This window comes from Hyperolius riggenbachi, chromosome 9, assembly GCF_040937935.1.
Source record: "Hyperolius riggenbachi isolate aHypRig1 chromosome 9, aHypRig1.pri, whole genome shotgun sequence".
NCBI classification, from domain to species: domain Eukaryota; kingdom Metazoa; phylum Chordata; class Amphibia; order Anura; family Hyperoliidae; genus Hyperolius; species Hyperolius riggenbachi.
In genome coordinates this window covers 130,334,859-130,356,751 of record NC_090654.1, presented here as the reverse complement: position 1 = coordinate 130,356,751, position 21,893 = coordinate 130,334,859, and the positions used below count along the sequence as shown (strand labels likewise).

The 21,893-nt window shown below is 48.9% G+C and overlaps 2 protein-coding genes across 8 annotated transcripts in view; one reads left to right on the top strand and one right to left on the bottom strand.

Moving 5' to 3' along the window:
- The window catches only part of CA14 (carbonic anhydrase 14), a 180,821-nt gene extending 163,734 nt beyond the window's left edge, over positions 1 to 17,087 (bottom strand). For both annotated transcript variants that reach the window (XM_068253513.1, XM_068253514.1), the window contains exon 1: positions 16,878 to 17,087. In XM_068253513.1, coding sequence (XP_068109614.1) covers positions 16,878 to 16,965 — 88 coding nt within the window. In that variant the 5' untranslated portion in view covers positions 16,966 to 17,087. The remainder of the gene's footprint in view (positions 1 to 16,877) is intronic.
- Positions 1 to 21,893, top strand: part of LOC137532689 (T-lymphocyte surface antigen Ly-9-like) — an 883,190-nt gene that overhangs the window by 48,679 nt on the left and 812,618 nt on the right. The gene's annotated exons all lie outside the window — the stretch shown is intronic.

The following is a 21,893-nucleotide window of genomic DNA, read 5'->3' as shown; positions in this document are numbered from 1 at the left end:
AAAAGCCACCCTTGGAGAGATGAATCCCTAAAGCAGATTGTGGGTGGTCCCCCAGAGGTGGCTTTTAGGAGAGCACCAACTCTTAGGGACATGCTCACGAACAGCGAGTTTGTTTCCCCTAAAAAAGATACATGGTGGAGCAGAGATATGCCTAAGGGCAACCACCGATGTGGACATTGCAAGTTCTGCCCCCGTATGATTTTTTAGAAGTGTATACAAGTAGGAAAAGAATGGTTGACGGTTAACGACTTAATCACTTGCCAAACTAAGTATGTGGTCTATGTCCGTTTCTGCCCTTGCAAACGGTTTTACATAGGCCAAACTACGCGCCCGGTAAAAGAACGAGTGGGAGATCATTTAGGATCAGTTAAAAGTGGTAAAGGTTGTTCTCGGTTTATTGCTCACATGAGAGAAGAGCATAAAGGGGATGTTAAGGGATTGAAATTTGCGGGCTGACAGAAATAAATGTTACAGTGGCCTATATATATATGTATATATATATACATATATATATATATATATATATATATATATATATATATATATATATATATATATATATGTGTATATATATATATAGTGATAACATGTACAGCATCTTGCAAGAAACAAAAGAGAGAGAACTCGGTCCGTGTGAGCTAAAGGAAACAGGGGGGAAAGAAGAAGAAGTTGGGCAATATGTAAGGTGTTTATCCACAGGTGATTCATTTTTAGATTGTACAGTATTAAGCAAGAAATAGAGCTTGGATTGTACAAAAACGTACAGTATATTCCCCTAAGATGAGGGATGCTTCTGGATCCAAATGAGGCTTTCCATGGCAACCTCTGTTCCACCATTGCCGCTTGTCGGAAGACTGATCGGGACTGGACTCCTCTTAAGTAGTGTTGGGCGAACAGTGTTCGCCACTGTTCGGGTTCTGCAGAACATCACCCTGTTCGGGTGATGTTCGAGTTCGGCCGAACACCTGATGGTGTTCGGCCAAACTGTTCGGCCATATGGCCGAACTAAGAGCGCATGGCCAAACGTTACCCGAACGTTCGGCTAGCGCTGTGATTGGCCGAACGGGTCACGTGGTTCAGACCCGAACGCGATCTGATTTGCCAAACGGGTCACGTGGTTCGGGTAAATAAATACCCGATCCACGTCATTTCTCCGCCATTTGTCTGTGGGTTTAGCGTTGGGTAGGCAGGCAGGGTAGTTCTCTCTCCAGCCAGGCTAGCCAGGGTCCCCCGGTCATTGTGTCGCTGCTGGGAATAGTAGTACACCGCTCACCCACACTATATAGCATTGTGTTTACTGCCACTCTGTGTCTGCTGGGAACAGTAGTACACCGCTCACCCACCCACCACTGTATAGCATTGTGCTCTGTGTCGCTGCTGGGAACAGTAGTACACCGCTCAGCCACACTATATAGCATTGTGTTTACTGCCACTCTGTGTCTCTGCTGGGAACAGTAGTACACCGCTCACCCACCACTGTATAGCATTGTGCTCTGTGTCGCTGCTGGGAATAGTAGTACACCGCTCACCCACCACCGTATAGCATTGTGCTCTGTGTCGCTGCTGGGAACAGTAGTACACCGCTCAGCCACCACTGTATAGCATTGTGTTTACTGCCACTCTGTGTCTCTGCTGGGAACAGTAGTACACCGCTCACCCACCACTGTATAGCATTGTGCTCTGTGTCGCTGCTGGGAATAGTAGTACACCGCTCACCCACACTATATAGCATTGTGTTTACTGCCACTCTGTGTCTCTGCTGGGAACAGTAGTACACCGCTCACCCACCACTGTATAGCATTGTGCTCTGTGTCGCTGCTGGGAATAGTAGTACACCGCTCACCCACCACTGTATAGCATTGTGCTCTGTGTCGCTGCTGGGAACAGTATCTTTATTACATTTATGACTGCATGGCGGTAAAAAGCATGCTATCCGCACGCTTCTTGTCCTCATGCAAGGCCTGGGTTGTTGTGTCTGAAAGCGTGGCCTTCTCCTCCTGCGCCTCCTCCTGTTCCATCACGTGTGCTGCTGCTGGGTTAGCAATGCCGGTCCCTGTTTATGGAACCTCTTATCTTTATTACATTTATGACTGCATGGCGGCAAAATGCATGCTATCCGCACGCTTCTTGTCCTCATGCAAGGCCTGGGTTGTTGTGTCTGAAAGCGTGGCCTTCTCCTCCTGCGCCTCCTCCTGTTCCATCACGTGTGCTGCTGCTGGGTTAGCGTTGCCGGTCCCTGTTTATGGAACCTCTTATCTTTATTACATTTATGACTGCATGGCGGCAAAATGCATGCTACCTGTGCAAAGAAAACAGACATTTCCCGCATTTAAAAGACAGTTTTCCCTTTGAAACTTTAAAATCGATTTTCTCAAAAACTATAAGCTCTTTTTGCTAAATTTTTTTTCCTCTTGTACCCACTCCCAAGGTGCACATACCCTGTAAATTTGGGGTATGTAGCATGTAAGGAGGCTTTACAAAGCACGAAAGTTCGGGTCCCCATTGACTTCCATTATGTTCGGAGTTCGGCGCGAACACCCGAACATCGCGGCCATGTTCGGCGAACGTTCGCGAACCCGAACATCCAGGTGTTCGCCCAACACTACTCTTAAGCTTGAGCGCAGCCATACTGTGCCTGTGTGAGTACGACCACATCTGAACAGTAAGCTAGAGCCGCTCATGTGAAAATAAAAATATAATCTGGCACGAGCTTGCCGGCCCCGATCAGCTGGAGGGTGCCAGGCAGTGGCACAGGACCAGAGGACAGCGTGAGAAGCCTCATTAGGGTTCAGAGACTTCTGTCTTCTTAGGTAAGTGTGTGTTTCTAAGCATGAGCTTTGGCTTGGGTTCTCTTTAAAGGTTCACTTAGAACAGAAGAAGGTTATGTGCAGAGAGGAAGTTGCAACTGAGGTGCTATCTGGAAGATATTAAGGGGAGATATAATGGGGAGAGCTTTGTAGTTTGGAGTTAGGAGTTTGAAGTGAATGATCTAGTGAAATTGAAGTTATTAAAGAGGTTAGCAGAGAGGAGTGGTGGCTGGGGAACGAAAAGACAGGTGGATGAGACGAGCAGCTGACATTTATATATTAAACAGAGATGCCAAAAGGATAAAACTAAAATTGTTAAAATTATAGAGAAGGCAGTGGTGGACTTACCTCCTCCAAGTAGACATGAGTACTGTTTGGTTTGACAATCACAGAAATTTTATTATAATGCTCCAACAACTGTGCAACGCATTTTGCAGGTATGACCCTGCTTCATCAGGCAATACAAAAGGAGTATGTAACAGCAGCAGGTCTGAACATCATCAAGTGCCTAAGGCCTCAGGTGCTTGATGATGTTCAGTCCTGCTGCTGTTACATACTTCTTTTGTCTTGCTTGATCAAGCAGGGTCATGCCTGTGAAACGCGTTGCACAGTTGTTGGAAGTATTACAATAAACATTTCTGTGATTGTCAAACCAGACTGTACTCTTGTCTACTGGGAGGAGGTAAGTCCACCACTGCCTCCTCTATAATTTTAACAGTTTAGTTAAGTTTTTAATCTTTTGGCACCTCTGTTTGCTATATAAATTGCTTGAGTCCACTCTTGGTGGAAGGGTGAATCCCCTTTTTTTCTGATCTACGGAGAGCGACTTCTTAACCTCCCTGGGGTTCTGAATCCCTGCGGCCGCACGGCCGCGGGTGGTTTTTTTAACCTAATTTTTTTTATCATGTAGCTAGCCTAGCTCTAGCTACTTGATTACCTCACTCTGCTTCCTCCCTTCCACCCTTCCGATCGCCAGCGTGCCCATCAGGAAATCCTGTTCTGAACGGGATTTCCTTCCGGGCTTCCCACGTCGCCATGGCGACGAACGGAATGACATCATTGACGTCGTGTTGTCAGAGGGAGTCCCGATCCACCCCTCAGCACTGCCTGGCACTGATTGGCCAGGCTGTGCACGGGGTCTCGGGGGAGGGGGGCCTGTTACGCGGCGGGTAGCGGCGCATCGACGTCGAGCGGAGAAACACGCAGCTAGCAACTGCTAGCAGCGTGTTTAAAAAAAAAAAAGATTATTCAAATCGGCCCACCAGGGCCTGAGCAGTGCCCTGTGGCGTTACTGGACAAGCTGAGCTCGTCCGTAACGCCCAGGAGGTTAATTCTAAGTGGGGATAGGTCTAATCTCCCCACCTGCTTTTACAGTGGTTGCCTATGAGGCAACCTATGTTTGTGAGTATTTATATACTTGCTTTTCATGTTCCATTTGTTTACCAGTACTTACTGCACTATATTGGGCTCTTGGTGTCCCTCTTTTGTGTTTCTTCACAAGAAGAGCAGCGGAGATTAGTCTAGATTGCAGGGATGCAAGTCTATTAGTTGGTATGCCAGGCCATAGACCAGGTTGTTACAATATTGAAGGACGGTGACTAGTAAGATATTATCACACACACACACACACACACACACACAAACACACACACACACACACACACACACACACACACACACACACACACACACACACACACACGGCCGGCCCGCCCATAAGGCGGGGTGAGGCGGGTTCCTCAGGCGGCAGGAAGTGGAGGGGCAGCACCAGATGACATGGCTGTGATAGCGGGGGGAGCCGAAACCGCGGTGAGGGCAGCCCGACCTCTCCCTCCCTCTCCCCGGGCCGCTCTCCATGCTCCCCCCCTCGGACTGCAGGCAGCAGAGTTAGCGCGCAGGGAAGCGCTGCTGTACACAGCTGTTACTCACCTCCCTGGATCCGATCGCCGCTCCCGCCCTGCTGGTCTCCTCTCTGCCTAGCCGGCTGATACACACGCGGCTGCTTCCTGTGTAAACAGGAAGCAGCGTGTGTATCAGCAGCGGCTACATTGCAGAGAGGAGACCAGCAGGGCGGGAGCGGCGATCGGATCCAGGGAGGTGAGTGTCACGGAATAGCCGTGAGAAACGCAGGTGAATCTAGAGAATTCACAGTCGCTTTCCTGATCGCTCCCTGTCGGATCTGTGCAGTCATGCAAGCGATCCGAAAACGACATTTTTGTGTTGTTTTAAATCCAGAGATCTGTTCCCCTGTGAGCCAAAGCAGTCCCCTCACCCCTCATGAATGCCTCACCACTCAGGAATCTCGCACGTGGCAGGGTTCCCTGCAGGGCCTAGCTCATTCCCCCTACAGCAGATGTCCCCATGAAAAGGACCAGGAAACTGGCTCCACAGGGGGGCCATAGAAAGCCAGCCGATCCGGCACCGAGCATGGGCCATAAGGAAAGCATGGGTGATATGATTTCCTGTCGGCATACGAAAACCGTATGTCGCACAGCTATAAAATTCATATCGTCTTGTCCGGTAAAATCTGGCCATCGTGCTGATATGAAATTCCTTGGGATAGACCGTCCGGTTATCAAGATATTAATCTTCTCAGGAGCCTGACCCGCTGGCTTAGCCGTGTCTGATGTCATATTAATCTGTATTTTCCAACAAGTCTGAAGCTGTTACCCCCCTAAATATAACGTGTATGGTTCAGGAGTTACAGCATTTCATAAGTTTAGCCCTAAAATCTCTCAGAGGGAATGAACTGTCATTGGTGGGTGACTCAGAGGGGCGGCATTGCCACACCCCCAAACCAGCTTCATCAAAAGCACCTGGCCAGCAGGCGGGCGGGGAATTCCTCCCTTTACCATCTTCATGACAAGCTGCTGCCAGCCAGAGGACATAGGGCTGGTGGCCATTTTGCTGACCCATCTGAACAAAGAACTCTAAGAACTTGAAACCGTTTTGCTTGAACTTGATTGGAAACCAGAACTCTGATTTTTCCCACAAAAAGGACATCTTTCCAGGAACTAAGTATTTTTCTCCCTTCTTTTATTTTTCATTCTGGCTATTACTGTTTTCATAATTGTTGGTTTTCATAATTGTCTGTATATATTAATTATTTATATTGCTGTGAATAAAGACTTCCTCCAAGTCATTCACTGTTCCGCTATCCTGCTTATCAGCACACACAGAAATGATCCCGGGTCTCTGAAGATACGCTACTGTTTGTTTGTTGTTGGCTAGACAGAATATCGTGTGTTTAACCGTTTTATTCGCAGGATTAGTCAGTCAGTTAGTGGGCCCCACGGTCCCATAGTAACCGCGGTGGTGGCAGTTTACTCTGAACCAGTGGGTGACGTTGTAATCACCCGTGTCTCACAGGCTCCCTTCTGAGCTGTCTGCGGCTAATTCTTAACGGTTCCTGCGCATTGACTGCGACCAGAGTTCGCACGATCTGTGCGCTGGCATCGTTTAGAAGGCTAAGTGCGGTCAGCCACTGAGGGCTCCTGTGACAGTGTTAGGCAGCGGTTGGGACCTGTGTTGTGCTGAAAGTATCTACGATAGCGCTAGCGCTATCGAGAAACGAACTAATTCGTTGGTGTAGCTGGAAGGCAATATATTTTTTATATATACAGAGAGACTGTGTAGCCAGTACCCCTTCCCCAAAGTTTTATTTTATTTGGCATGGAAATGTCCGGGAACTACCAGAACATGTGCCTAGCAGACCTGGAAAATCTTTGCGAAGAGAGGGGCATTGGCATCCTCCGCAAGACAAAACGGGACCTGATAGCCGACTTGTCCAGATGGGATACCCAGCAACTGCGGGAGCCGGGAGTGTCCGCTGAGGTGGATACCAGCCCATCTGACAATCGAGGGGAACCAGAGACTGAGACTCCGGACCGTACAGAGGTTGTGCATCCTGAGGGCCCTGCATCAACAGTTACGCCGGAGAATGTCAGTGTGGACCCCAATCCCAGAGTTTCTGACAGTACTCGCCCGGAACTGGCCAGTACTGGACTGTCCATGGGTGCTGACCCGGTAATGCAGCAGGCATTACAAAAGCTCATGGAGACTGACCTGGACAAGTACCTGCAGTACATGCGTGAGGAGCGCCAATCTGCAGAACGCAAGGCGGCTGAGGATCGCCAATCTGCGGAACGCACAGCTGCTGCTGCTGCTGCTGAACGCCACGCGGAGAGGGATGCCGCAGAGGCGCGGGAGAGACGACAGCATGAGCTCAACATGGCAAAGGTTCAACAGGCCAGCCGGAGTTCACCGCCCAGCCTCCCTGCCGAAGGAGCTGCAGCACCCGTAAGTGCAAAATTTAAATTTGCTAATATTGAAAAAGACACTGACATTGACTTGTTTTTGCGGTCTTTTGAAAAAGCATGCCGTCAGTATCGTCTGTCCCAAGACCAGTGGGCCAGACAACTGACACCTTTGCTGCGCTACAAAGCGCTTGATGCCTTCGCAGAATTGCCTGCGGAGAAGGATAATGATTATGCTGCTATAAAAGACGCTATCATCACTAAGTACCAGCTGACGCCAGAAGCCTATCGGAAAAAGTTCAGGGCCTGGCAGAAAAAGCCTTCTGATTCGTACCGAGATGTGGCCAGCAGCTTGCTCACCACACTCCGCCAGTGGACACTAGGCCTCACCAAAGGGTCTTATGATGTCCTGGAGGACTTGATAGTCCTGGAACAATTTCTGAACATTTGCCCTGCTGATGTACGCCAGTTTGTGCTAGAACGCAGGCCGGCTTCAGCAACTGTCGCTGCAGACCTTGCTGAGACTTTTGCAACTACCCGGGTGGCTGATACCCGCAGAACTGTCCCATCCAGCTGGAGAGGAGGTCAGCCCAATACCTCGGCAGACCCTCCTGCCCCTGTGAGCCGTCCGCCACAGAGGCCACCCAGCGCAGCTGCTGCACCCAGGCCTGCCGCGCCTGGAGAGGTCACCTGTCACTACTGCCGCCAGCCCGGACACATGAAATTCGACTGTCCGGAGCGGAGACAGACACCACCAGCACCTGGATCATCTGCATCACCTGCACCTCACCCACAGCAGAGGCAACCCGCCAGCGAACCACAGCCTGGATCATCAGATTTTGTCCTGTTTGCACGCGGACAGGAAACCCGCGACCGAACCGACCAGCAGCAACTTGTTAGAGTGAACGGCAAAGTTGTCACCGGATTTCGAGACACCGGAGCTGACATCACGTTAGTTCACTCACATCTTGTGCCAAAGGAGAGCATCAGCTCCAGCCGATCCCTTGCCCTTACTGGAGTAGAGGGCACCCTTTTCCACATAGCCCACGCAAGAGTGAAGCTGGATTGGGGAGTGGGAGGGGTCCACGAAAGGATTGTTGGGGTTATGAAGGATCTCCCAGTCCCTGTGTTGCTGGGGACTGATTTGGGCAAGCTTGTGTCCTACTATGAACCTGCCACGACCGCCTTGTCGCTCACGGAAGGAGACGGACTCTCCACCCACCACCAGGTACTTTATACACTTGGGGGAGCACCAGGGGGAGGTGGGTTGAATGTGCCCAGTTCAAGGGTACCAGGTTCAATAGTGCCTGCTTCAAAGGCACCTGAGTTTGATGTACAGACTGTCTGTTGTGATGATGCTGTAACTGTACCTGAGTTTACTGTACAACCTGTCTGTAATGAAAAAATGTCTATACCTGTCAATGTCATTACTGCATGCAATGATGATTTGAGTAATGTCCGTCTGTGCCATTCTGACAGTGTACCGGTGCTAGCAGTACCGCGCAGCTGCACTGCTCAGAACCTGAGCTCAGGACAGGTGGAGGGGGTTCCGGCCTCCTCCCCCTCCTCTGACCACAGGGATGAGACCTTTCAGCCGCTGGCCTCGTGTGACATGAGCCAGTTGGCTGAAACTGACAGCGCCATATTCTCAGCCGCACTACAAAGTGACCCAAGCCTGGAGGTGCTCAGGCAGCAAGCCGCTGAGCCCCTCGCAGACGGGGCCGCTTTCAAGGTGTACTGGGAAGGTGGGAGACTGTACAGTGAGTCTGTACAGCCCCCTACAGGTAGATCCCACGCGAATACCAAATGGCTTGTGGTCCCGAGTGCGTTCAGGGGACATGTGCTGAAATCCGCACATGGTAATCCTCTGACAGGGCACTCAGGGGTCCGCAAGACACTTGCCGGTATTCGGAAACAGTTTTATTGGCCCCGGATGAACAGGGATGTAGCAGACCGCGACCGGTCCAGGGGAACCGAGCCACAGGCTCCAATAGGTTTCCCTGCCGCACCGGCAACCCGAGACCCGTCAGCCAGGTTGGCCGACACCGGAACGCTGATGGGCTGTCCCGGTGTCAGGGGGAACTACGCCCAACAGCGCCAATGGCTGCTACGACGGATGTCTTGCTGACAACCCTCTACACAGCGTCAGGAAAGGGAGGTGTCACGGAATAGCCGTGAGAAACGCAGGTGAATCTAGAGAATTCACAGTCGCTTTCCTGATCGCTCCCTGTCGGATCTGTGCAGTCATGCAAGCGATCCGAAAACGACATTTTTGTGTTGTTTTAAATCCAGAGATCTGTTCCCCTGTGAGCCAAAGCAGTCCCCTCACCCCTCATGAATGCCTCACCACTCAGGAATCTCGCACGTGGCAGGGTTCCCTGCAGGGCCTAGCTCATTCCCCCTACAGCAGATGTCCCCATGAAAAGGACCAGGAAACTGGCTCCACAGGGGGGCCATAGAAAGCCAGCCGATCCGGCACCGAGCATGGGCCATAAGGAAAGCATGGGTGATATGATTTCCTGTCGGCATACGAAAACCGTATGTCGCACAGCTATAAAATTCATATCGTCTTGTCCGGTAAAATCTGGCCATCGTGCTGATATGAAATTCCTTGGGATAGACCGTCCGGTTATCAAGATATTAATCTTCTCAGGAGCCTGACCCGCTGGCTTAGCCGTGTCTGATGTCATATTAATCTGTATTTTCCAACAAGTCTGAAGCTGTTACCCCCCTAAATATAACGTGTATGGTTCAGGAGTTACAGCATTTCATAAGTTTAGCCCTAAAATCTCTCAGAGGGAATGAACTGTCATTGGTGGGTGACTCAGAGGGGCGGCATTGCCACACCCCCAAACCAGCTTCATCAAAAGCACCTGGCCAGCAGGCGGGCGGGGAATTCCTCCCTTTACCATCTTCATGACAAGCTGCTGCCAGCCAGAGGACATAGGGCTGGTGGCCATTTTGCTGACCCATCTGAACAAAGAACTCTAAGAACTTGAAACCGTTTTGCTTGAACTTGATTGGAAACCAGAACTCTGATTTTTCCCACAAAAAGGACATCTTTCCAGGAACTAAGTATTTTTCTCCCTTCTTTTATTTTTCATTCTGGCTATTACTGTTTTCATAATTGTTGGTTTTCATAATTGTCTGTATATATTAATTATTTATATTGCTGTGAATAAAGACTTCCTCCAAGTCATTCACTGTTCCGCTATCCTGCTTATCAGCACACACAGAAATGATCCCGGGTCTCTGAAGATACGCTACTGTTTGTTTGTTGTTGGCTAGACAGAATATCGTGTGTTTAACCGTTTTATTCGCAGGATTAGTCAGTCAGTTAGTGGGCCCCACGGTCCCATAGTAACCGCGGTGGTGGCAGTTTACTCTGAACCAGTGGGTGACGTTGTAATCACCCGTGTCTCACAGGCTCCCTTCTGAGCTGTCTGCGGCTAATTCTTAACGGTTCCTGCGCATTGACTGCGACCAGAGTTCGCACGATCTGTGCGCTGGCATCGTTTAGAAGGCTAAGTGCGGTCAGCCACTGAGGGCTCCTGTGACAGTGAGTAACAGCTGTGTACAGCAGCGCTTCCCTGCGCGCTAACTCTGCTGCCTGCAGTCCGAGGGGGGAGCATGGAGAGCGGCCCGGGGAGAGGGAGGGAGAGGTCGGGCTGCCCTCACCGCGGCTCCGGCTCCCCCCTCCGCCATTATGAGGGGGCACCTACCTACTTAACCTATACTGGGCAAGCTACCTATCTATCCTATACTGGGGGGCACCTACCTAATCTAACCTGTACTCGGGGGCAGCTACCTATCTATCCTATACTGGGGGGCACCTACCTAATCTAACCTGTACTGGGGGCAGCTACCTATCTATCCTATACTGGGGGGCACCTACCTAATCTAACCTATACTGGGGGCCAGCTACCTATCTATCCTATACTGGGGGGCAGCTACCTATCTAACCTATACTGGGGGGCAGCTACTTATCTAACTTATACTGAGGGGCAGCTACCTATCTAACCTATACTGGGGGGCAGCTACCTATCTAACCTATCCTGGGGGGCAGCTACCTATCTAACCTACACTGGGGGGCAGCTACCTATCTAACCTATACTGGGGGCAGCTACCTATCTATCCTATACTGGAGGGCACCTACCTAATCTAACCTGTACTGGGGGCAGCTACCTATCTATCCTATACTGGGGGGCACCTACCTAATCTAACCTGTACTGGGGGGCAGCTACCTATCTAACCTATACTGGGGGGCAGCTACCTATCTAACCTATACTGGGGGCAGCTACCTATCTATCCTATATGTGGTGGCTGGATAGTGTACTGGTTAAGGGCTCTGCCTTTGACATGGGAGACCAGGGTTCGAATCCTGGCTAGGTCAAGTACCTATTCAGTAAGGAGTTCAAGGCAAGACTCCCTAACACTGCAGGGTGGCCTCTTGAGCGCGTCCCAGTGGCTGCAGCTCTTGAGCGCTTTGAGTCCGACAGGAGAAAAGCGCTATACAAATGTTCAGATTATTATTATTATTATACTGGGGGGCACCTACCTAATCTAACCTGTACTGGGGGCAGCTACCTATCTATCCTATACTGGGGGGCACCTACCTAATCTAACCTGTACTGGGGGCAGCTACCTATCTATCCTATACTGGGGGGCACCTACCTAATCTAACCTATACTGGGGGCCAGCTACCTATCTATCCTATACTGGGGGGCAGCTACCTATCTAACCTATACTGGGGGGCAGCTACCTATCTAACCTATACTGGGGGGCAGCTACCTATCTAACCTATACTGGGGGGCAGCTACCTATCTAACCTATGCTGGGGGGCAGCTACCTATCTATCCTATACTGGGGGGCAGCTACCTATCTAACCTATACTGGGGGGCAGCTACCTATCTAACCTACACTGGGGGGCAGCTACCTATCTAACCTATACTGAGGGCAGCTACCTATCTATCCTATACTGGGGGGCACCTACCTAATCTAACCTGTACTGGGGGCAGCTACCTATCTATCCTATACTGGGGGGCACCTACCTAATCTAACCTGTACTGGGGGGGCAGCTAACTATCTAACCTATACTGGGGGGCAGCTACCTATCTAACCTATACTGGGGGGGCAGCTACCTATCTAACCTATGCTGGGGGGCAGCTACCTGTCTAACCTATGCTGGGGGCAGCTACCTATCTAATCTATACTGTGGGCACCTACCTAATCTAACCTGTACTGGGGGCACCTACCTAATCTAACCTATACTGAAGGGCAGCGACCTAATCTAACCTATACTGGGGGGAAGCTACCTATCTAACCTATACTGGGGGCACTTATCTAACCTGTATTGGGGGCACCTACCTACCTAGCTAGCCTATACAGGTGGCAACTATACTGGCTACCTATACTGGGGGCACCTACCTAACTAACCTATACTGGGGGTACCTACCTATCTAACCTATGCTTGGGGCAACTATACTGGCTACCTATATTGGAGGCACCTACCTAGCTAACCTGTACTGGGGGCAACTTTACTGGCTCACCCATGCCTGGCCACCTATACTCGGGGGGGGGGGGGGGACCTATAGCTGGCTACCTATACCGGGGGGGTGCAATTTTTACACCCTCGCCCTGGGTGCATTTTAGCCTAGAAACTGCACTGTTGCCGCCGGCCTCTGAGTCCGACGACTCCGAGCTCTGCAGCCTCTCCTGTCTCCTCCAAGGCTGCACGCTGGTGACGCTGCCTAGTGCCTAAGCCTGCTGATTTGATGGCGGCGGCTGCCGCCCGCTCTGCTGCCCTGGCTGCGGCTGATTGTCACGGTCAGTCACTGAGCAGCGAGCGCCGCCGACGTGACCGTGACGATGAGGCTGGCTGGCTGCCGCCGGCCGCCGCTCACTGGCCCAGCGCGAGATCACTCAGATCCGAGATGGAGCATGCCCGCCGCAGACCGCAGCCGTCTGTCCCCTGCCAGTGCACGATGCATGCTGGATGCGGATGCCCACCCTTCGCCGCCGCCAGACCCGGAGGGAGACCCAATCCCTGGTGAGTCAGTCACTCACTTTGCTGCGTCACTCAGGCTTTCCTTCACGGACACGGTCGGTTGTGTGGGGGATGTAATGTTATGTAGAAATATTGGGGGGGGGGGCGCCTTTACGATCTTTGCCTCAGGCAGCAGAAAGTCCAGGACCGGCCCTGCACACACACACACACACACACACACACACACACACACACACACACACACACACACACCTATTCATATTCATGTACGTGCGTGCGGGAGGGGGGAGGTGCGGCGGGGGAGGTAGTGCTGACAAGTCTGGTTTTTTTTCTTCCACTTAACTTGCTGCTACTGTAGCTTCCTATTGGCTGTTGCAGTTGTATTTATGGATAGTGGCTGTTCCCTAACTCGGAGCATCTCCCTGATTTGCTTTCTAGGGTGGGGGGTGAGAACAAGGGAGGAAGAACAAAGGCCACCTAATGCTGCTATGGGTGTGTGCACCTAACACTCATATTAGGGTGTGTGAGGGGGGTAGTCATGGGGGGGGCATGTTAACTTTTGCCCAGAGCCCATCTATACAAATGTTCAGATTCCATCTATATACAGTATCTAAAAGGCAAGTGTTATATGCATGGCATGGAAACAGTGCTGTGCACGCATATTACAACTGCCTGAATAATGACAGGGGGAGTGCGTGCGTGCATGGGGCGTGGACATTCGCAGCTTTCTAAGCCGAGAAGTGTGTGTACAGATGTCCTCCGAGATCACTTAAAGTGTACCAGAGACCTGCAAATGTAAACATTTTTTACTTACCCGGGCTTCCTCCAGCCCCATAAGCACGGATGCGTCCCCCACCGTTCTCCCGCAGTTCTCTGTTTAGCGGCAATCATTCCCAGTAACTGGCTCAGTCGTGTCAGTCCAGGTCTACTGCCCTTGCGCGGGAGGTCTATGCATGCGCAGAAGACCCAGACTGGACCCGACTGAGCCAGTTACCGGGAATGATTGTGGACCACGGGATGATGGCGAGGGATGCACCTGTGCTTATAGGGCTGGAGGAAGCCACCGTAAGTAAAAAATCTTTACATTTGCAGGTCTCTGGTACACTTTAAAGATCCAGCATGCTATGTTTGAGTTTCCTCCAGATACCTTGGTTTCCTCCCACATTTCCAGAACATACCATTAAGATAGCAATTTTCTGCACACAAACTTGACACTAAACTATTGCAGAGGTATAAGACTATGGGGGGTGTATTCAGTAAACTGCGTTAAGCAGAATAATATGCATAAAATCCTACTACATGATGAGTAGAGCATAATGCAATACATTACATGCAATACATTGCACTCTGCTCATCATGTGTGAGGCTTTATGCACATTATTCTGCTTAATGCAGTTTACTGTATATATCTCCCCATGATTGGAACGCACATGCGTATATACTCAGCTTACTATGGGCTTGATTCACAAAGCGGTGCTACCCTACTTAGCACGTCTAAAGTCTTTAGCGGTGCTAACCAGGGTGCTAAGTAGGTTAGCACCGGATTTCTTAATCAGATCGCGCGCTAACTTTGCGCGCGCAAAGTTTTACGCGTGCAAAGTCTTATGCGCGCTAAGTCCCATAGGCTTTAATGGGCACTTCGCGCGGAGCGCCCTGCGTGCTGTGCAGTGCGCGCGTAAAGTTTTACGCGCAAAAACTCATTTAGACGTGCTAAGGGGGTTTTCACAGGCGGGCTAACAGTTAGCACCGCTTTGTGAATCAAGCCCCATGTGTGCTACAAGTAGACACTGCTCCTCTTACTTGTTCATGCCCTTTGAGTCCTACTAGAGACAAGTGTTTTACAAATGTTAGCTCATTCATTAACCCACAGTTCATAAGGTGTAATCTGTTACTCAGTGCCTACAATAACAATACAATACAATAACATTTCTATAGCGCTTTTTTCCCATAGGACTCAAAATGCTCAGGCTCTCTCAGATTCAGAAGTCAGTAGTTGGTGGTAATATGAAGTATTCACACAACAAAAGTTATATTTCTGCAAATACCAAACTGAACAGGTGGGTTTTCAGTCTGGATTTAAACACGTCCAGGGATGGAGTTGTCCTGATCTGCTGAGGTAAAGAGTTCCAAAACATAGGAGCAGCATGACAGAAGGCTCTGGGACCAAAAATTTCCAAGTTGACTCTGGGTATGACTAGATTATTAGAGCCTGTGGATCTGAGATTGCAGGGATTGCTATGCAGCAGTAACATTTCTTTATATATATATATATATATATACACAGTGTAGCTAAGGAGCTGCGGTTCCTGATGCAAGTTTTACAATGGGGTCCCCTAAGCACTCTCAACATAACAATTGATACGGCGCACCAAAACCTGCCAATAGCAACTACAGTGTCAGAGGTGCAGGAAGGGGATGGGGAACAGTTTGTTAATGATTACCACTATTCAAAGTATCTATAGAAGTGATTATTATGAGCACAGGACCAATAGAGAGCTAATACTGCAATTCAGGGAGGGCCCTTCGGGGCCCCTCTGGCCCAAGGGCGCCTATGTGGTCGCAACCTCTGCAACCTCTATTGCTACGCCCCTGAAAGTGTGCACTGATGCCAGGTTAAAAAAATGTTCTCACTGCTTTTGAAATGTTCTCCCTCCCCCTTTGACAATCATCCCTCTGTACTCCTAATCAATCATCTCTGTGCATATCACTTCAGCACATCAGTTGAACTCATAAAACCTGTTGCAAAGTAGAGCTCAGGTCAAGGATTCTGATTGGTTCTGCTCATCCACCAAGCAACCTAGGCAGGTGCCAGGGGCCTAGTGGATGACAAAGGGCCCACCTGCCACCTTCTCTCCACTTCAGCTTACCAAAAGCACCACAAGGGGGACATAAAATCTACCACTTTACCAAAAATCCCATTACATCTTAATCCATCTGTGGTTGCTCTGAGCATCTGCTTTGTTTACACAGTTCTGCATGACTTTTCCTTGCATTGATTTTTATAAATCTGCCCCGGTGTGTAGGCTTGCTGCACCGACATTAAACACTTAATCCTCCTCGAAGTGATATTTTACTTAAAGAAAACCTGTGACTTTAAAAACGGGAAAAGTTAGATACTTAGCTTCGCATGTCCTCTTAGAGACCCACCGCTGGATGCCAGGAATGGAAGTTTGTGGCACAACTCTCATCTGTGAACAAGAGTGGCTGCACTGCGCAGGCATAGGACAACTGGCCCCTGCGCATTAGCTTAGAGCCGCTCACGCTCATCGGAAAAAGCCTACCTCGAGCGGCTCCGTACTACTGCGCAGGTGCAAGCCGTCTTGTGCCTGCACTGTGTGGCTGGCTCCTCCGACAAGCCCTTGTCAAAGAGGTTTGGGGGGATGGGGATCCCAGTTCTTTAATGCCGAAGGGGGATGGGGAAGCCTCTGGATTATCCAGAGTCATGCCTCTACTAAGGTGAGTATCTAACTTTTGCTATTTTTAAAGTCACAGGTACCCTTTAAGAGTGGATTGTAATGAATTAGACCACGCACCTCCTTTTTGTAGATATTCTAGCTTATTTATAGTGATCTTTCCTTATAGAGAACACCAGATCATTCATGTTACTCCCTGTCCTGAAAAAGCTTACACTCCACAGTTATAAGGTTGCGTATATCTGATTAGTTTAAGATTGAAGCTGGTAAACTGCAACAGCTTTGTACTGTAATAGGAAAGCAGCATAACCTCTATTTGCAAGTAAAGGACAGTTGCAGACTACCAAGGACAAAAGTCTATGCGATATTAAAAACACACTTGTTATCCACTCACCTCTCACCGCAGAGTGACGGAGAAGCAGAAGGAGTATCCAGGATCCTAGCAGCATCCGATAGGACCAGTTAGTGCCAATGACAGGCATATTTGCTGAGTAGCTGTAAGCGTCTAGAGGATGATCAGTGTCTCTCTGCTGTGGCTCTGCTCTGCTCACACGCTGACTGTGCACTGACACAGGGAGAAGTTTTGGTCCAGCAGCTGCCCCCACCACACTGGAACTTCTACTGAGGGTGCTGGACCACACTAATCTTATGAAGGTGGTCCTATTGACACAGAGGGCTGAGACTGCTAAGGCACAGCCAATTGCAGTGACCGGCCCCAGTGGTTGCAAGGTACAATCTTCTGTTTATCAGCAGAGGGTGACAATAGAGAGGCAATAGACTAGCCTATATATTATTAGGGTACTCAAACACTGGGCATGTAATTGCACATTAAACTAAATTACAGGCATAAATACAGCTGTTATATATAATCTAAAGAGAGTCATACCAAAAGGATCCTTGCAGCTCTGAAAAACAATATGCAGAGTATAGTACTGGAATTGCTACAGTGTTCCTGTCATCTAATCATAGCTCCCATCGGTTTCTCTTATAAAGCAATTTTCATCATTATTATTATTTAGTATTTATATAGCACAGCCATCTTCTGTTGCACTGTATAGAGTATATTGTCACTTAGGGGCTTAAAATCTAATCCAGCCTTCCTCAACCTTTTTATCCTGGAGGAACCCTGCAAATAATTTTTGGATTTCAAGGAACCCCTTCATTTATTTTGCAAGAGGAATGGGGCTTGATTCACAAAGCCGTGATAACTCTTATGACGGTCACGCTAGCGTTATAGCGCGCATAACGTTTTTTGTGCACAAATGCAAATTTGCACACAAAATTGTGCCCATTTTTGCATGAAAATGCTAATTTTCGCACAAAAACTGCCACGATTATTTCACAACCACTTATTACACTGCAACTCATTATACTCTCCTTACTGTAGTGCATTTTATTAATGTGCTCATTATTATTCTGACCCCCAATTTAGTGCTTCTTTCTTCAGTATCTCTTATTTTAGTGTGCTCTATTATACTTCACCCCCCCCTCCCCCCCCCATGGGGGACAATGCCAAGAATCCCCTGCAGAGTACTCAACGAAACCCTGGAGTTCCAGGGAACCTGGTTCCTGGTTGAGATAGCCTGATCTAATCCCTACCATAGTCATATGTCCATGTATGTATTGTGTAGTGTATGTATCGTAGTCTAGGGCCAATTTAGGCGGAAGTCAATTAAATTATCTGTATGTAAACCGGAGTGCCTGGAGGAAACCCACGCAGACACGGGGTGAACATACAAACTCCTTGCACATGTTGACCTGTCTGGGATTCAAACTGGGGACTCAGCGCTGCAAGGCGAGAGCGCTAACCACTATGCCACCGTGCCGCCTATCTACGCCACCGTGCCGCCTATCTACGTCTATTGACATACAGATCTTTGTTAATTACTGTAGCTGTTAGAGGTGATTTTCGGGATTTTTAATCCCAATAGGTAAGTATAGCTAATGCTGGGACCCGTGGCATAGCTACAGTCCTCTGGGTTCCAATGTGAATTTGAATTTGAATTTGTCCCCCTTCAAACGCATATGTACTGTCAACATACTTTCAACCCCAGAGGCCATGCATGGCTCAGGATCCCTTTAGATGGGGTCAGGAGTGTAACTGAGTTGCATGATCCCCTTGCAAGAAACCCCTTGGGGTACCATACTTAAAAAACCTGCCACCCCCCCACACACACGAGTGTGGCCTGCCTTTGTGGCCCGTGTTCCTTTCCCTTGCTCTCGCCTCTCTGACACTGTGGCTGTCCTTGGCAGGCTTTGGTGCTTCACATCAATTGTTATCTATAGAGTGCTTGAGGTGGTGCCTATAGCTCCTTAGCCAGTACCCTTAAATTATGTTGATATCCGGAGTTTGACTATATAATCGGGGGGGGGGGGGGGGGGTTGTGACTGGAGGTTTGATGTGTGTACACAAGTTTCTGTGTATAGAAAGGGAGGATAGATTGCTGGTGATGTGGTGTGTGTATGCCTGTGGTTGACTGGATGTGTGGTGGGGTCATAACTAGTGGTGTTGATTTTGCACTACTATCGCTCTTTCTTATGTTTAACAATAGGAAGATATGATCCAGGAGATCGTTCTTTCATTTTGAAAGGCTGTTAACACGTGGTTTCAGACATTTCCATATGAGCAGTAACATAGCAATGTACGGTTGTACAGATTGCAACGACAACTGGACCCTCATGGGGCCCTCCTGCAATCATTTATTTGTGCTGTAGTGGTTATGAACACCCATGCTTTGAATAGTGTTCATCATTAACAGCCCATCCCGTTTTGTTTTGCTTACACCTCTCTCACATGGGGATGTCCTTGGAAAACTGGCTTTGGTGGTCTATATCTAAGTTTTCAATACATGGGTCTCGATTCAGCACGCCTAAAAGCTTTGGGCGTGCTAACTAGAGTGCTAAGTAGTTAGCATGCCCACAGCTTTTACTTATCGCGCGCAAAGTTTAGCGCTGCGCGGTGCGCGTGGAATGGCACACTAGGTGCGCCTACAACGTTGCACCAGGTGCGACGTTTTCGGTTCCACGCTCATTGCGCGGTGCTAAAGTTTGCGTGTGATAACTTAGAGCACTCAGCTAAGTAAAGCCCTTTAGGCGTGCTAAGGGCCTTTTCACAGGCGTGCTAACACTTAGCACACTTTTGTGAATGAGCCCATGGTATGCATAACTCAGGGAGTACTTTAGTGGGGCTAAAATCAATCAATTATAGTGAGTTTAAAGCTGAAAAAAGGATGAATAAACTTTACTAAATTTTAATAGTTAATTAAAATAATCAAGTAATGTTGGAAAAATATATACATAATTAAGAAAAACTTTATAGGAATATAGAAGCATCGAGGTGTACTTGAGATTATGTTACTTATAAGAGGGGTTACTTGCCCAACACAGTCAATAATAAAGGGGTACATAGTTACTATACTGATGAAGCAATAGTTGATAGTTGAATTCAACTAATATACATAGACTGCTGAGGGGGGGGGGGGGGGGGGGGGAGGGCATTGTACTAACACTGGGGCTGTAGTTACACCACTGATAAGCTTGTAGACCTGAGCACAGTGTGATAATAGTGTCAATCGTCTCTTCCCCAAGACCTCCTGGAAAGGCTTTCACATCTGTACACAATGCAACATAGGAAGTTCTCTATTACAAAATGTGTGTGTTAAGTTCAAAATGCAGATACTGACACAATAGGTGTTAATTGCATTTTTTCAACTAGCTAATATATATTCCAAATTCAAGGAAAATTGTAGATTTGTTAAGTAATTGATACAGAAAGTCATTACAAGCGTGTTCAGTTTCAGTCTGAATCCTTGATTTTCTAAAGCTCTTTTTTAAAATAAAAGCTACATTTGCTGTCAGACTAAAGCTGGCTATACACTAGGCCGATTCCCGCCAGATCGACAGATTCGATCACTGGGATCGAATCTGCTGTCACATCGTTCCCGCAACAACGCCGAATTTCGATCCATTTTTCCGATCCAGGGCCGGATAACCGACCAGGCAACAAAAGCAGTCGCTTGGGACCCCATTCAGAGTCAAAGGGGCCCCATCAGCACATAAACCAGCCCTTGCCATCCTGTCAGCGGTGGCTGGATGGTATAATGGTTAAAGGGACTCTGAGCAGTGCAGTAACTATGGAAAGATGCATATCATTTTAAAGCTCTCTTTCTCCTCTTTTCAATGATATATAAACCGCCACCCTATGCCCCATGCCGCGGCCATGTCAATTGCAATCGCGAAAATACGAAAACTAAAAGGTGTAGGGTGGCAGTTTATCTATCATTGGAAAGAGGAGAAAGAGCGCTTCAAAATGATATGCATCTTTCCATAGTTAAATTGTATTACATAGGACGACTTTTCTCCAAAGTCGGCAGCTCGATTCAGCACCATGCAATGAAATATAAGGAACCCAGGGGGATATAATTACATACATCATGCTGGTAGGTGTGAGGATGTAATTAATTAGTTGTGGGTAGGCTTAAAGGCATACCCACAGGCACTGCTCGGAGTCCCTTTAAGGGCTCTGCCTCTGACACAGGAGACCAGGGTTCGAATCTCGGCTCTGCCTGTTCAGTAAGCCAGCACCTATTCAGTAGGAGACCTTAAGCAAGTCTCTCTAACACTGCTACTGCCTTTAGGGCACGTCCTAGTGGCTGCAGCTCTGGCACTTTGAGTCCGCCAGGAGAAAAGCGCGATATAAATGTTATTTGTCTTGTCAAATGATGCCGTGCGCTGCTGATTGTCTTCAGAGCCAGGCTCTCCTCCTAGGTCCAACTCCTGCTACTGTGCGCTCTGCCACTGCCCACAGCTCCCTCCCTACCCACAGAGAACCACAGTTGCAGCAAGAATGATAGCAGCAGATGGCAAACGCTCACTCACCTATCCATGATCCAAGCGATAGAGATCCCGTCATCTGAAACCCATCTGTCTCTTCTACAGTGCAGCCGCTCGCTCAAAACTTCCTGATTCTCAGATCAGACAGAAAGTAGTAATAGCAGTAGTAACAGAGTGGCAGCACTCTAGAGGAGACAGATGGGCTCTGGATGATGGGACCAATATTGCTTGGATCACAATAGGTGAATGTGAGTCATCTGGTGCTGTCATTCTCCCCCGCTGCGTCTGCCTTCTCTGCTGGACTATCGTATTCACTGGGATGGAGGCTGCATGGTGGCTGTCTAGTTTGGGAGGAAATCGGTTGTTCAGTGGTGGGGGTGGTTATGTAATTCTGTCTGGGGAACGGCTTCCGGTTTGGCGGTGTCCAGAGCTTTCTGCTATTGCCAGGCTGGAGATGCATGGGGAAAGTGCTGCTGCTGTGATATCTGGCGCCCTCTTCACAGGGGTGCCCCAGCCCCTGAGTGCATATGTCCCAGCCATTCATCTCTCACTCTGGATTTTGCTGCTGCTATTCCCT